This window comes from Anolis sagrei, chromosome 1, assembly GCF_037176765.1.
Source record: "Anolis sagrei isolate rAnoSag1 chromosome 1, rAnoSag1.mat, whole genome shotgun sequence".
In the NCBI taxonomy this organism is placed as follows: domain Eukaryota; kingdom Metazoa; phylum Chordata; class Lepidosauria; order Squamata; family Dactyloidae; genus Anolis; species Anolis sagrei.
In genome coordinates, this window is record NC_090021.1 from 145,451,871 (window position 1) to 145,469,518 (window position 17,648).

Sequence of the window (17,648 nt, forward strand, 5' to 3'; positions counted from 1 at the left end):
ATGGTGAGACTACCTTAGGAAGGGCAAAGGGACTGGTTTCCTAAAAATGTTCAAAATAGTTTCAAAAAGGTAATTTTTCCAAATTTATTCCGAATTACGAAGATTCCAATAGTACCTAACCATGCCTAATAGTTAATGTGTAATCAGAAATCCACTGTAGCTCTCAATTTCATTTTGATTACAAATTGTGCTTAGGAGCAAACATCAGGTGCTAATATAGTGTTGTGGTTTAAGCACTGGACTATGGCTCTGGAGACCTGGGTCTAGGGGCCTCATCAGATGGGATGAATTCAGCATCCTAACATGTTTTCACCCCATCTAGAGGCTGGAGCCCCACACCAGACATCACATGATGTTGTGCGAGTTCCAGCAGCAGCCCTGCCCCCAACTGGGTGAAAGTGTCACTGAACGCTTTCTTACCAACACAGGAGGCATTCCGTGTTTGCTGGCTCCAATGGAGGGAGTATGTGGCCTCTCCACGATGTTGATGCTTTCCCCCATGTGATTGGGAAAGCATCACAGAGAGGGAGCTACACACAGGGTGACAAATTTGCCCCGCTGCTCCATCTTTCCTCCCAGATGCCAGGTTAAGCGGGACACAAATGCGGCATTTCTATTCAATTTTAATGACAGTATTAAACACTAACATTACTTGGGGAAACACTAACATTGCTTAAGGAACTATGATATTTCCAATAGCACAGTTAAATGCATCCTGTTCCTTTTTCCTCCTGAAATGGTAAGGAGGCTGGAAAACATTCTTGAATCAGGTTTCAGGACTAGAGGAAGGTGCAATGGGTAAAGGCAGAAAATCCTGACTTTACTATCACTGGTGTTACATCTAATTTAGACCACAAAAGCCAGCTGGATTGAAAGCTAGAATTTAACATTAAGAATGGAAGATATTTCTCTATTAGATCTTAGGGAAGTAGATTCATTTGGAAGCTAACCATGGTCAGCCCTGGTTAGTACTTGAATGGAAAACTGTCAACAAATACCATGTGCTATTGGCTATATTTCAGAAAAAGGAACTGGCAAAACCATTACTATCTCTTGTTAAGGGCTCTTCCACACAGCCATGTAACCCAGAATATCAAGGCAGAAAATCCCCAAAGCAGAAAAACCCTGCTTTGAACTGGGTTATCTGAGTCCACACTACCATATATCCCAGTTCAAAGCTGAAATTGTGGGATTTTATTCAGCTGTGTGGAAGAGACCCAAGACAACCCTGTGAAATTCATGGGGTTACTAGAAGTCAACAGGTGACTTGTAGACAGACACACATAGGACAAGAAGTGTCTGTCCTCCAACATAGGAGAATAGTAAGGGGTGGCCCTTTTAGCATTTGTCACCTGAATATGTTGCACATTTTTTTCCTGACAATTTATTTAGGTTGATGTGCAGATTTGTGCATAAATCCCACATCATTTTGTTCAACAAACCTAGGCATGTCTCATTGTGGAAATAGTACCCATTTTCTGCAAAAAATAAAAGGGAGGTTGCAGGATTCACCACACACAAATAACCAGAGTGTATTTCTGAACAGAATAAGTGACAAAATACTTTGGGGAGTGCACACACTGGTTGAAAACTGAACAATATTCTTATCCGTGTCTTCCCTATTGGGTGATCCAGGTAGCTGGGAACTAAATAATGGGAAATAATGCTTCCATCCCTAGCCTGAGATAATTCTAACACTGGTGATGGCCTAATGTCCCAGAACACACCAGAAAGGAAGAGAACGATTTTGAGAGCCAGTCATATCCAAGAGAAAATAACTGCACATACTCACCTCACTATCTACTGGTTAAAGAAATTATTTCACTCTACCTGACGATATCACCGGCCAGACTACACTTTTTTCATCCTTCCCTATTCTTCTTAGCATTGAACAAAAAGGGATTGCAGCAGTGTTCCTCACACCTGTTAAATTATATCTGCCTCCATCTCCAGTTCTTCCTGTTGGCAGCAAGGAACTCTTTGTATTGTCCTAGCCCAGAACACAATACTTGTTAAACTGAATGGAGTTCAGCTTCCCTGACCATACTTACACACTGATTTCATCCAAGAATCCACAAACACATTCTAATTATTCAGGCTTATTATAATGTCAGCACTTCAAAACAGTATGTGAGTCTGATGTGGGTGTGTGGGTGTCTATGTTGTGTATGTACAAGGGGGAAAGGTTCATATAATTTGGCACATTCTAATAAATAATCCATAACAAAATGATTTATTTGTGCCTTTTGTTCACCTCACAGGTTGTAATAATGAGAGACTACCATCATGAAAATGTGGTTGACATGTACAACAGTTACCTTGTGGGGGATGAGCTGTGGGTCGTGATGGAGTTTCTGGAAGGTGGTGCTTTGACAGACATCGTGACTCATACAAGGTGAGCTTGGTTAGTGTGTTGTGGACACCTTTGCAGACAAATGCCTCCTTCTAGTAATTCAACTGTTTGCTGATCTTCATGGCATTTAGAGTTTCCACATTCTTTCCAGTCGGAATGCATATCTTTTCTCTTATGGGAATGAAGTAAACCCTTATACAGGGAAGTGCCAGGGATACATCTGAGTGCCTACACAACTATAGATGATGGTGGAGGTGATGAACTGGTGGGAAGAAAAAGAAAAGGCATTAATTATAAAGTCATTCTATTATGAGCGGTAACAAAGGAAGAACAGGTGGAGGAGTGAGAGCACATCCTCACAACAAATTCCTGGTAATTCCCTCCACTGTTTCTATGGTAACTTAGAAATTCACTAAATTTATTAAACTAGTGCCAGCATTTAGAAGATATTGAAGACAGGATGCTTGTTAACGCACCAGGTAATATTGCCAAAGTGCAATGTTCTTGTGCTGCTGCAGACAATTATTTTACATCTGAAATTTCTGAAAATTATTATGCCAGAGCCGACAGGTACTTACAGACATGACAAAAAAGTGTAGCATCAATTTACTTTAAATACATGCAACAAGCAAAACTCAGAATAACAATACAGAAAGCCTCAAGACCAACATACGTTATAGTTATAAAACTTGCATTTTACTAGACCACCCAATTAAACCTCAATTCATGTGTTAAGTCTAACAATCATATTTTAAGACTTTCTTTAGTCCAATTTACTTTCCATTGAAAATCTCACAGGCTATGCCTTTTATGTGCTCCATACAAACTATGACTACAGGCATGCTAGTTGGAGCATTCTAGGTTTTGTAGTTTCAAAATGGCCTACGTATTTTAAGGAAGCTAAGTTGGAAGCTAAGTAGGATCAGTCCTGTTTAATATTTGAATGGCAGACGGTCAAGTAATAACAGATACTATAAACTACATTTCCAAAGAGGGAACTAGCAAAACGACTTTTGAGTACTCCTTGCTATGAAGTTCATTAGATCGCCATAATTGAACAGGAAACTTTGGGGGAATGTATTCGTAGTTCAAAAAATAACTTTTCCTGAGCTGTTAAATCCGCATGACATAAATGAAAGCTTTAGGTGCAAAGCACTATGGTACTCTCAATAGGTTAGGCATTTCCATTCACAGTTAGCATAGCTAATGATGCATGTGCTAGCCTTAAATGGACAGTAGAACAGGTCAGGCTGTAAATTTTCTTCACATTGAGGAAGAACCAAAATGTGACAGTTGATAGATTCTCCATTGGGATGTGTTAACATGTGGACCCATCCTTTCTCATGGTAGGGAAGAAAACTGGTGCATGTGCTTCATGTTCCTGCTATACGCACATCTATTTCAGAAAAAGGTCCACTAGATTTAGTAGGCTTTACTTTTGAATAGGCAAGAGCTTGTCTACATGAGCTCAAAAACTCAGACTAACTCCATAGGGGCTGCTGGTTGTTCTCATAATGCATAGTGGCTTCTGGTGAATATCATGGGTTTTTTGGGAGGTCGTTAGCTTTAAACTGACTTTGCCAACTCTACTGGACAACTGGATTGGGTCTCACTTGGCCCAGACTGGGTATTGATGCTATCACCCTTTTGTTGTGCTCATCAGAAATGTTTTCCCCCTGCACCTCATTTACCAATAGAACAGACCTCCATGTTTTGGAGAAGCTGTGAGCTTAGATCCAGAGATGTTACCTAGCTATGCATGCAAAACTAAGGAAATGATATAATAATAATAATAATAATAATAATAATAATAATAATTTATTTATATTCCTCTCTATTTCCCCACAGGATTCCAAACATAAAAGGCAAACATTCAATGCCCGAGTACAACAACAGTACATCCATACTAACAAAATTTATACAACCCAACATATAAATACGAGTTATAACTTAACAAACTAAAATTAAATAAAAAGTACAGCCTGTTATAACCGATATAAGACAAAACATCAAACGTCAAATGGAAACAATAATTTCCCATTTCTTTGGGGCAAATTGATTAATCATTGCTCAAGATATCTATTGAGCTGGTGGGGTGAGCAGGGTATGGATACGGATGGCAACTATTAATCAGAGGTATAATGGTAGTATTACCAACTACTATTCCTCCTCCTCATAAGCCAGTGAGCAAAGATATGTCCTCAGCTGATTTTTGAAAGCGGGGAGGGAGGGAGCCATCTTTAACCCCTTAGTAAGGGAATTCCAGAGGTAGGGGGCAGTCACGGAGAAGGCCCTTTCTCCATGACTGCCAGCCGTGCTTGGGACAGGGGTGGAACTGAGAGGAGGACCTCCTCTGATGACAGCAGTGTCTGAGTTGGTCTGCAGAGGGATATGCGGTTTTTCAGATAGTCTGGACCTAAGCCATTTAGGGCTTTAAAGGTAAGAACCAGCACTTTGTATTTAGCTCAGAAGCAGACTGGCAGCCAGTGGAGCTGCTGCAACATGGGAGTGGTTCTCTCCCTGAACGGCACTCCAGTTAGTAACCTGGCTACTAATCTCTGGACCATTTGAAGTTTCTGAACTATCTTCAAAGGCAGCCCCATGTAGAGAGCATTGCAGTACTCCAAACGGAATGTGTCTAAGGCGTGGACTAACATGGCCAAGTCAGGCATCTCAAGGTATATATGGACCTATATTTCTCCAGCTTTCAGTATTTCACATCATTGGTATATACTCTGTCTATAAGACTTGTAAGAATTCTGTCTTGCGTATCTCTCAGCTTCCAGTCTGTGGAGGATTTCTGTCTAATTTGTACATTTGCGCATTGAATTTTGTACACTCATTAATTCTAAAATAGGCCATTATCTCGTTTATTTTGTGACTTTTCTTCATGGACTCATGGCTATTTTTAAGAACTGCTTCAGCCCACATACTATAAATTCCCATCATTTTCATTAAGCACTATTTTCTGTAATGCTAGTCACCATGCCAAATATTTTGACAGCCATTTAATTGCAAACAGATGATTCCAGAAAACTCTTTCTTAAATGCTGTCATTAGGTTTGGATTCATTAGACTTCTTAATCATCATTCAAGTATTTTATGACCTTCTTTTTAAGACTTCCCAAAGTATTTCCAAAATTTACATAAATAGTATAAGTCACAAGAAGAATGTTGATGGCACTGGAAGGGTTTGTCGAACACTAAAGTGCAATAGTTGCCACAGAGTGCCTAAATCAGAAGCTGTTGGATAGCTTCAGCTGTGTCTGTACCAACCACTTTAACTGAGGCTAGTCCAGATTATTATGTTTTGAATTGACCCCATATTGACCATTATGGTGGTCCAGCGCACCAGGGCAAACATATTTTAGTGTTATGTAGATGTCAGTGTCCCACTGGGCTGTCCGCTTGTCCACATGTTACCACTGCCACTTCTCACCAGTCACTGAATTCCCTGTAAGTGTCTGGCTGCCACCTATCATGTCTGCTGAGGTTGTTTCCTTATACTGAGACCACTGGCCCTCCTTGTCCACTGCTATCAACATAGATTTGCAATTGTTTTGAACAGGGGATCAACCCTTCCCAGAGAGGCCAGGGATTCAAAGTAGCCCCTTGTTATGCTCTGCCATTGAGCTATGCCTCATCTTACATCTTCAGGACTGCTTGCTGTCATGTCACCATAGGTTTTTCTTCTTGATCACATTATAGTTACTTAATTCAGTCTACTAGTAAACTTTTGGGGTAGGCCAGTGTGCACACTTCCAGTTTCCACTCTGGTAACAGTACAGATACATACTAGGGACTTACCTTCTTGCATTTGTTCCATTGGTATTTCTCTATTGCTTATGCAGTCCCCAAAGGGGAGAGTAAAGTGATCCTCGGAGAATTTTCAACCTCAATGAATCTAAACTGTAACAATGGATTGGGGCTAACTTTGTTTGCATAACTACCTTGGGAAGTGGGATATAAATTGGAAGGGAAATCATTAAACAGCCAATATGGACTGAAAATGCTCAGTGGACATGGAGCACTGGCTGACTGCTGAGGGACATAAAAAATAAAGCAAAGGCAGGAAAAACAGGCAGCAGCATCTCTTTTCTTTACTACATTATCTTTAGTCTAAATCTAATCATTAATCTTGATTACAGTGAATTCATTGAATCAATGGAAACTCAGTAAACCAACATTTATGTACGTTCCAATGGTCTATGATATTGGCCACGGACTACGATATTGGATTGCATGATTTTAAATAATTGGTTTTAAGGGTTTACTTATTTATTTATTTATTTATTTATTTATTTATTTGCAGTATTTATATTCCACCCTTCTCACCCTGCAGGGGACTCAGGGTGGATTACAATGTACATATACATGATAAACATTCAATGACATAGACACACAACATATATAAACAGACACACAGAGGCTACTTAACATTCCAGCTTTTTGATGAGGGTATTCTGGCCACCAGGGGAGCTGTTGCTTCACCATCCATTTGTGACACTGATGAAGTACTTCCTCATTATTTGTATGCTTGCTGGAGATTTTTATGGCATTGTAAATTAGTTAAATTAGCCTCCCTGCATACGTGGTACCTGAATTTCCTACTTGACAGATGCAACTGTCTTTCAGGCTGCAAAGTTCGACAGCAAGTTACACAAATTGGTCAGAAGCTCACTCCGACTTGGGCTGGCTTCGAACTCATGACCTTCTGAATGCAGCTAACTCCCAGCCAGCTGCACCACAGTCCCAGTTTTTGTTATTGTTTTAGTGCTTACGTTATTATTGTGTGTGTGTGTGTTTGGCATCTAATTGTTGCCTATATATGTAAGCTGCTTTAAATCCCCCACGGGGTTGAGAAGAGTGGAATATAAATACAGTTATAATGATAAATAAATCCTACTCTAATTAAAACTAACAATTCCATTTAGGCCTTTGACTTTTCCCTGAATATTCATATTAATATGCATTTGAATACAATGCATACATAAATGTTGCGACTTGGTGAAGTAGCCTATAATGTTATATATTTGCAAATCATAGCATATCATTTTGTAACAATGTCTGGAATCATGTTGTTGGATAACAATGGCATAAGGGAGGTCATACACAGCACAACTCTATTTCTTGGTCATTAACAGGTAAGAATTCTCTGCCAATTTTATTCTCAGACACATCGTCATTTTCTGTTTGGTGGGAAGCAGAAGGTGAAGTATGACAATGCATTTAGCTGTTTTCTTATACCTCAAGGTTGGTTTTGTTGCCCCACTCCCATAAGTATATCATGAGGTCAGAAATATTTTTGATACAAATATTTTTAGGAGCAGGCAGTGACGTCTGCCTGCTTATTGTTATTGAAAAAGGTGTTTCTTGTGCCTAAAATGTTCCAGAAAGGCCTGGCAATATTGTGCAGATGCTCCTATGTGCTCGAGAAGATATTTGGAGTCAAAAGTTAGATGTTTCTTTTTCTGGGAGCAATTAGCTTTTCAAGGTTTCCTAGGAGCCTGAGCAGCTCGGACACAGCTGCTCATGCTTTCTATAGTTGAACAGAGAGCAATCAGCAGGGGCTTCTGGAGGAACCATTGAGTTCCCTGCAGGTGCCCATCACTGCATCCAGGTGCAGGAAAATAGCTGCATGTTTGGCTGCTGCTCCTTCTACTTTCTTCTGGCCAAGGAATGACCAGGCTTGGGGAGGCTGAAGGTGAGTATAGGTGGGTTTTGGAGTAGGTTGGATGGGAGCCCATCAGAGATAAGCCTGATGGGCTCCCGTCAAAGTCTCATAATTGCATCTCCCTGTGCAGGGTTGCATCCAGTCTTTTTAAACAAATGTTTCAAACCTTTATGTGACAACTATGGTCTTTTTTGTTCTTTATGCCACTTTCTTAATTCTAGAATGAATGAAGAACAGATAGCTACTGTTTGTCTTTCTGTACTACGAGCGTTATCGTATCTTCACAACCAAGGAGTCATACATCGGGATATAAAGAGTGACTCAATACTTCTCACAAGTGATGGACGAGTAAGTATTTGCTGTGTTGTTTGATACAGAAGTTTGCTGACTTATTTGTTGTAGTAATAGTATCATTTGCATGAAAATAACTAGCATGCTTGCAAAGTGTTGCATGTTAACCAGCTCTAGAAAATGTAGGCTTGAACCATTACATGCCCTGTATACAAGCTCAAAAAATGTCTACACATGTGCAAAGGGGGATATTTCTTTACACTCTCAGCTCCATGCTCCTGAGGACCCCTCACTTTGTCTACAGAGTTGCAGTTGAACCAAAAATAATAGCTCCTCCTATATCATTTGCTTAAAAATATACATTTTGCAAAGCCAGAAGTGAATTTTCAGCCTTTTCTGTATGTAGTTATGGGAGGGATTTTGGCAACCGCAGAACATCCCAGAAGCCTATGACATCTGCTTGAGTTGCCCATCCCAACCTACACCAAAAAGAAAAGAGCTTTGTTTCCACAGTTACAGATGTTCTCCACTTTTTTGTTTTTATGAGTGTGCTGTTAAAAAGCCACCTGATCTTGTTTTTGCAGATATGTATACAATGCCTCATTATGTCTATTACTCCTATGCCTATTACCTGCACACCACATTTTCTCAGGAGAGATTACATAATCATTTTATTTTTCCACACTTTTTCATTCTTTTTTTAATCTCTTACATTCTCAGGGAGACGATAGATATGCTAACATTTTGTGCAATCCTACATAAAAAAAGGATGGAACTCGCACACAAAATAACCATTGCTTCATCTATTCTTCATGAGTCTTTTTGTGGAGAGAAAAAGCATAATAATAATAATAATAATAATAATAATAATAATATAAGAAGTTTTGTCATGGTTGAGTTTTGTTTTATAAATAGTAACCATTCTTTCCGTTCTCCTATAATCCCAGTCTAAAATTAAGAGGAAGATTTGGAGAAAGAGACCAGAAACTTTTGATTAAAAATAATATCTGCATCACTGCCAAAAAGAGCCAGCTGATGCCAGTGTCTCTTTCTACAATGCCATAATTTATGGTGCTTCCTGATTCGTGTCTTCCTGATAAACAGCTTCCCGTGCTATATACGAAGCTGGAACCTGACAAGACAAATGAGATGCTCCTCTGAGATGCATTTCCTTTTATGTTTCTGGCATGCAAACCAGGACTCAAGGCTCAATCACCACCCACTTTAGATGATTCTACATAGGACATCACAAGCGGGCTTATCGTGCTGCACAAGAGCATTCTGCCAAATTGAATTCTGTGAGGAATTGATAAAGAATACCATTGTCCTTTATAAGATATCATCAGTCCTTCTGGGTTTCCCCATCTGAATCTGTAGCCTTGCTTCTTATCTGTTAATAAAAATTATTCTCTTCTTTATTGTCTGAGATAGACATTCTCTTAATACTGAAATCCTGGTTCTTTCTATTTCAATTGGATCTTTAGTGTGGGCTTGCACATACTTTCTTGTAAACAATACAATCATATCTCTTAGAAATTTATTCATTATTGCATGTTGGGATTGGACCCTAAAGGTACTGTCTATTTTGTTTTGTAATTTGTTAACATTAATCGTGAAGGCCCAGGATTTCTATGAGAGGTTTAGAAAAGACCTACATCCAGAGGAAAGATCTGGGAGGGCAGGAGGAGAGAGCAATCTCAATAGATCCTGGATAAAGAAGATGTTCAATTACAGAAGCAGGCTACTCCACACGATGAAGAAGAATTGTATGCTCATCTACTATTTCTAAAATGAGGAACCTGAAGATACTTTCTTTAAATATAAATGGACTGGATTCACCAAACAACAGGAGAACTTTTCATTATTTGCAATTACAGGAAACAAAAATGAATTCCCACTCAATATTTATGCATTACAAAAATGATGGACTTGGTAGAAATTGAAAAAGTGGTCAGGTTTACACAATCACCAAACATTCCCAAATTTGAAGAAGATATTGTAATAAGTATAGATAGACAAATTGACTAGGCTCAAACAATCACCAGATCCTTCTAAATTTGAAGAAGAATGATAGCATTTTATTGATTATTTAAAAGAAGAAAAGAAAAGAATGCCACCTTATTTTTCTTGGAGGTCATGGGTGCCCCACTAGAAGAGTCAACCAAGCTGCTACACAAATATATAACATCCATTATGGTTAGAGACATATAAAGTTGAGTGTGAGAAAGAAACAATGACATTTACACACACTATTACTGTGGATAAAAGTTTAGAAAAATTAGTTTTAAAATTACCCCAAAATACCTTGGTTGCCTTATCCATGGGTCAATGTAAGAACTGTATCTTAACTCTTACCAAAAATGAGCAATCCCATTATCTAATTGGCAAAATGCTTTTTTAAATTCCTTGGTGGATAAATGGTGGTCACCAGGGGCAGCAGACCCCTGAAATGGTGTTCATGCATTCCCCTCTTCATGAAGACCCTCAACACAGATCATATCAAAATCCTCCATTTTTTGGCCTCAAAAACTGCTCTTGACTTATAGAAGGGGAGAGACTAGCATCCCATGGGAGGGAATTTCACAAGCTGAGAGCAGCCACTGAGAAGGCCTCCTTCCATGTCTACCGCCAGTGGCCATTTCACCATGGTGGTGGGAATCCTTGAGGATCTCAAGACTCATACAGATTCATATAGGCAAATACTGCCTATATAAGTCCATATGAGTCTTGATCTAACCCTTGTAGGATTATCACCCCAGCCTATTGTCTCTCAGCAATCATTTTAAAACATTCAAAAAACCAGACATAAATTTCATTTTCCACTCTTTTCTCTGTTTGAATACCCCTCACTCTGCCAAAGGGATTACTTCTTCTGGCAATCGAGAGACAAAAGCTGCAGAACAGTCAGTCTAAAAGTTGTATTAAGAAAAGAGTGTTTCCAGAAGGAGGGTGAGAAGGAGCAAAAAAGAGCTAACTTTGCTAAACCTCCCTCTTCCTTCCTTAAGAATCTCTCCTCCGTATATAAAATAATAAACCAACATCAGCCTGTTTAGGAATATAAGGGGGAGGAGAAAAGAAATTTTTTTTGTTAACAATACAATTCTAGTGAGCCTCTTTCCAGGCTTGCATACTCAAAAGTACAGTTTTAAAGGTCAGCACCACACAATGAAGTCGGGTAGGCAGAAAAATAATCACAGTCACCATGAGACTTGATTCAGTCTCATTTCACCAAGAACAGAGATAATATGCCAATTCAGAGAAAATTAATGGGACATAAGCCCTGGGTGATTTCACTAGGGCTTGACGCTAGTCTGGTGTTAGTCATCAGCTTAAAATGATGGAAGTCATGTAGGAAAGAGGAAGTGGTGAGCCTCCCATTCCATGAAATAGAGCAAAGCAGGATGCTCCTAGAACATTTTTCCTTTTTATTGTTGTTTTTCAAAAGATAGAATTGCACACTTATCCATAACGTGTCCTTTTGCGGCTACGATTTCCAGTGTACCGCAGTCAGTGGGATTTGGAGAGTTGTCATCCAAAAAAGCTCCTTTCTTGCTGGTATTGCATAATGCAATCTTGTTCTGTTTTGAATAGATAGCTATGTGTCATAAAGTCCCAGATTTGGGATACGTCTGTCCCCATCTACTCTGACCATTTAGTGCAGTTCAAATCTGACTTCAAACTGTAGTAGCCAGATAACAAACCCCACAAAAGCAGGCAAAAGAAAGCCCCGAACATGCATCAGCGCGACTCAGACAGGTTCTAGGATTTTTTATGTAATCATCTGCACAATGACATGACTATTTTCAGTTCTGATTTGAAACTGCTTTGAATGGTCAGTGTAGATCAGTGGTTCTTAACCTGTGGGCCACGGACCACCAGTGGGCCACAACAATGAAATCTGGTCCATGAGCTTACTTTCTCTATATTTTATTTTATTTTATTTTATTTTATTTCCACTCCTTTTACACCACCTGCTGCTCCTTCCCTGTCCCTGACAATGGCATATGTTCTAAATCAGAAACTAGAGCTGATGTCATCTATCCAATGCAATATTCTGAATCAACACCCCAAACTGAATTTAAAGTTGATTTGTAACCCTTTTGGTACTAATGGTGGAGAGTGCTCCCTGGTCAAAGTGGTCCCTGATCAAGTAGTTCCTGGTCCAGTGGTCCCTGGACAAAGGAGTCCCTGGTCAAAAAAAGTTGGGAACCACTGGTGTAGATGGAGTCTATGAGAGGGTGTGTGTGTTTGTGCGTGTTTGTAGATACAGCTTCAGTAGCAGAGAATAGAAACAAAAGCTTGATAAATATACTTTTTGGAACTACAGCGCCCAGAATCTCCTAACCAGTAAGGCTAAAGACATGTTTTGAGGAGATTCTGGAAATTACAATCTAAAAAAAGAAAAACAAACTTTCTTTAGGTTCTGCCCAAAAAGTGCTGTGCAATGCTTCAAGCTCCTCCCACATTGACCTCCAGCCTGATTAACATTTCTAACCAGTGTCTAACATTTCTAACCACATTTGCTCATTCAGTGTCATGGATATCTGCTCATTGTCTCTTTACAATATGTACTATTTAGTTGGTTGATTTCTGATTTTTCTTGTTTAACTGTTTTTTTAGATAAAATTGTCAGATTTTGGATTCTGTGCCCAAGTTTCCAAAGATGTTCCAAAAAGAAAGTCACTTGTTGGAACTCCTTACTGGATGGCACCAGAAGTGATTTCCAGACTCCCCTATGGAACTGAGGTGAGTAAGTCAAACTTAGGGCTTGCTCCATTCAACAATATATTAGAAAAAGTGCAGCTTTATTTCGTTATTGCACAAGAGAATCAAAACATATAAATATCATTGTGTACTACAGCACATTATGAAAATTTCAACTCACTTTTGATGACTTAATTGTGTAAATTTTGTGAACTTTTCAGTTCAATTTGTTTCCAGTTCAGTGGGTTTAGTATTCTAGCCAAATACGATGGCAAATTCATTAGAAGTATTAAAAAGCATATGAAATATACAAAACACACATAAGTGATGTTCTTAATAGTACTAAAAAAATTTTCAGAAAAAAATATTTAATAAAATGTCTTTCTTTACATCAATACTTAGAAGGTGAGTTGTGCGCAAGTTGTTGGGTAAGGTTTTTTTGGCATTGTATTAAATAGACATATATTGCAGGTGGATATATGGTCCCTCGGTATAATGGTAATAGAAATGATAGATGGAGAACCGCCTTATTTCAATGAGCCACCTCTCCAGGCAATGCGCAGAATCAGAGACAATTTGCCACCAAGAGTGAAAGATCTACATAAGGTAAGATGGTTGATGTACTTATGGTTTCTTGTGCTGGTAGATAGGCTTCTCTGTTCTGCAACAAGTCCCTGAGCAAATTGGCCAAGTATCTAGAGCTTTCTAGGCCATTCTTTTCCAACTTGGTATGTTCTCCAGATGTCTTGGAGAGCAACAGCCAACATGTCTTTAGATTATGGGTATTGTTATGTGAGACATTTGGAAGGCATATATGATTAAAGAAGGTTGTTTTAGAACATGATCTAACAACATGGGGTCATGGTTGGGACAATATTCTCCCTCAGTCACATCTTACTGCTTTGCCAGATAGGCTTGTATTATGTTATAACAGAACATAACCTATAGATACACTCAGAACTCTTTGCAGTCCAGATGGAAAACCTCCATAGTCCTAACTGAAACTCACATTACAGAGCACATGTCCCTGGGTATCATCTGGACATCTGGGGTCAACAGTTGGTCCACTTCAGGTTATAGGCAAGTCCTAAGGCTGCTTCTACACAGCCACATAATCCAGATCAGAATTTAGATTAAAGAAATCCAGTTCCACACTGGAGAATCTCCACACACACCCCAGGAACTGGTACAAGCTCCTGCTGCATCCACACAGTTTCCCTCATGCTTAATTGATCTGACAGAATGACATATTATTATTATTTTCTTACCTCTGTGGGAGAAATGTGCTGAACTGCAGCAGTCCCTTGGATGAGAATCAGCCATGGAGCTCAACTCAAAAACAAAAAGGAGAAAGCAATTTCTTCTCAGGGAGGGAAATAAAAGGTGTTTGTTTACCTTCCTGAGAGCACTGTATGTGGTTCCTTTAACTAATTTTTTCAGTATTGGCACTGTGTGCACAAGCGCTACTCATGTTCCTCCTGAATGCCTGCTCTACAATGTCCACAAACAGATCAGCTGCAGCTAGAGATGGGAAGGCCTGGAAAAAATAGAAGAAAAAGCAGTTTTTTTTCCAGTTTTTTTCTAAAGTCATTTTTCCTGAAAAAAAATTAAAAGTGTGTCAAATATGTTTTTTTCCAATGATAAACAATATATCTATGACAGGGTATTCAAACATAAAGACCTTAATGAAAGATTTCTGAGAATATGTTTCTACGTACTTTTTCCAGGGGAAAACATGGCTTTAAAAAAACTGGGAGGAAAAAACTATGTTTTTTCCTCAATTTTCCTTTTTTTTCCAGGCCTTCCCATCTCTAGCTGGAGTACATATTATCTCCAATTTCAGATGTTCCCTCGCTTTTAAAACACATTTTCTATGTGGATGTGCTTTGCAGTACGCATTAGGGATGTGTATTTTTTAGACACACACAACTCTTATAATCCACATCATTCTGGATTTTACACATGTGTAGATATGGCCTAAATCTGCTTCCTGAAAGTCCTGATATAGGACTTGTCTACAATAACCAAAACTCCAGATTCACCTTGAATGGAAGACTGACTATCTTCTTGATGACCAGCTCTACTTCCTGTGAGGATGCCAGGATGTTTTGTTTCAAACCAGTTTTGCCCTCCACAGTTTGCTGGAAGCTAATGAGTATCTCATGACTTTGAGGCAATCTGAACAACTAGATTAGGTCCAGCTGGCCCAATCCAGATGGGACACTGGTGGCATAATCCTTTGCCTGCACAGGAAAAGGGGCTGTGTCACTTCATCTGTGGCAGTGGAACCCCCGGTAGCGTAGTGGGTTAAACCCCTGTGCCAGCAGGACTGAAGACCGACAGGTCGCAGGTTCAAATCTGGGGAGAGGTGGATGAGCTCCCTCTATCAGCTCCAGCTCCTCATGCGGGGACATGAGAGAAGCCTCCCACAAGGATGATAAAAACATCTAAATCATCCAAGCATCCCCTGGGCAATGTCCTTGCAGATGGCCAATTCTCTCACACCAGGAGTCACTCCTGACACGACAACAACAACAAATCTGTGGCAGTGACATAGCTCCATGCAGATACCTTTACTGACATCAAAACTATCTCCCTCCTTCTTACATCAACAGAGTTAGTTATTTGCTTATGGAATCTACAACTAAGACTGGCAGAGGTAACATGGAGCAGAATACCCAACACCTTGTTGTGTGAACAACTCCATTGTGGGGCTGCTTGGGACCACATTTACTCTGGACTTTCATAGCCTTTATTATATATGCTTATACTACCAACTTCATTCTCAGTCTCTTAGGTGCTACAAGACCCCTTTGCATACAAACTAACACAGCTATTTCTTTGGACTCTACCTCCTTAAAATGCTGTTTTATTTTGTTCTGCTTAGCTTTGCTTTGTTTTGTAGGTCTCATCCGTCCTCCGTGGCTTTTTAGATGTGATGCTGGTACGGGAACCTGCACAGAGAGGAACAGCCCAAGAACTGTTGAGACATCCATTCCTCAAGATGGCTGGGCCACCTTCCTGCATAGTGCCTCTCATGAGGCAGTACAGGCATCACTGAATCCTTTGGTGTATTTATTCATTTGCTTATTAATGTTTTGGAGAAGAGTCATGCTGAGAAAGGACAAAGCACTGGGGCAACACACACAAAACCAACAACAGAGCAATGTACCACTGTTGCCATGGCTCAGCATTACCATGAAGGAAACTTCTCTGTGACTTAAGAAGAGATGTGGGATTTTTTGTCTTTTTGGTTTAAAGCCAGACATGTTGACAGCTAATATTCCTGTGTGGGCCGCACTTTCCCCAGTCACTTGCTGTTTTTAGTCTGTCAGCTATCAAAAAAAGAAGGATGTTGCTTCAAATCCCACTTAGGAGAAAGGAAGAAGATAAAAAAACATGTAGCACAAACCAGATGAAACACCAGAATTTTATTTAAAAGCAGAGTGAAATAACACTTCTACTTCAGAAGGACGCCTTTTTTTCTGACAAAATCTAAAATGCAAAACAAGAGAAGAAGCACTTTTTAAATCTTCGTTGTAACGGTGTGATGTATTTTAAAACAAAATTTGTAATTTTCTGTACATTGCTTTTGATAATTTCCAGTACTTTAATGTCATAGTGATAGTGCAGATAGAGGTGATCAGTGTAACTTAGCAAGCATTTGAGCGAGATCTTTCCTACTTTTTTATCCCTTTTGGAAAAAAAGGAACATGAATGAACACACATGTGCTCACACATGCACACACACACATACACACAAGCAATTCTGAATGTTGACAAGAATTTCTCATCTGTGCCAGTCAAATGTACATGTTCCTTTTGCAACCATACATGTTGCTGAGCAATGCCATACCCCCTTTTCCCTGACAGAAACAACGTTTGGAGATTTTTGATATTGTCCTGAAGTGATATGTACTTTGAAAAAGACTCAGGCATTTATGCTGTTTCACATAACCTTTATTTCTCATGTGATTGTGGGAAACTGTTCCATGGTGGTAAGAAGTGATCAAGTACTACAGCACAGTGAAACCTTGCTGGTCAAGAGGTAGGCTGGCCTTTGTGTAGGTACAACCACCATTCATTACATATATCAGCCCTCAATATTATAGGTCTTTGATGTTTTCCTGCAGGAGTAGGAATGTTTGCTTGTTGAGGTCAAAAGCTTTCAAGAGCTTGGAGTCCAACTGTGTGGAAACAAAGTGGATGAGGTTTAGAAAATAGACAAGTGTCCACCTGAGATCCTTGAGCTGCAGGTTCTCCATTCCAACCTTGTTGCGTGCACAGACAGATGGGTGGTTTGCTTGCGCTCAAATTCTAAATAACCCTGATATATATTTGGGAGAGGTCCACATGACTCATGATTCCCAAAGCCTACTGAAAGTTCAGCACACACTTCCTACTTGTCTTTGCCTGTTGAAACAAGATAATAAAAACCAGAGCAAAACCAGAGCTTGGTTTAAACTTCAACTCTTGATATCTCTGTTACTCTCCTTGCTGGTTGAGTGATTTCGGAGTTGTACTCCAAAAAATGTAAAATTCCTGAACAAGTGAGCTGGGTTCCATTTGGTGAATCACATGTAAATTGTCCCTGTCCAGGGGTGCACACACTTGATAACGAAAATG

The 17,648-nt window shown here is 39.5% G+C and overlaps 1 protein-coding gene across 6 annotated transcripts in view; it reads left to right on the forward strand.

The window, feature by feature from the left end:
- PAK5 (p21 (RAC1) activated kinase 5) overlaps nt 1-16,372 on the forward strand; it is a 154,958-nt gene extending 138,586 nt beyond the window's left edge. For all 6 annotated transcript variants that reach the window (XM_060785775.2, XM_060785761.2, XM_060785781.2 and 3 more), the window contains 5 exons: nt 2,262-2,395; nt 8,249-8,375; nt 12,939-13,064; nt 13,494-13,628; nt 15,928-16,372. In XM_060785775.2, coding sequence (XP_060641758.2) covers nt 2,262-2,395; nt 8,249-8,375; nt 12,939-13,064; nt 13,494-13,628; nt 15,928-16,083 — 678 coding nt within the window. In that variant the 3' untranslated portion in view covers nt 16,084-16,372. The remainder of the gene's footprint in view (nt 1-2,261; nt 2,396-8,248; nt 8,376-12,938; nt 13,065-13,493; nt 13,629-15,927) is intronic.
- Nucleotides 16,373-17,648: the final 1,276 nt, after the last annotated feature.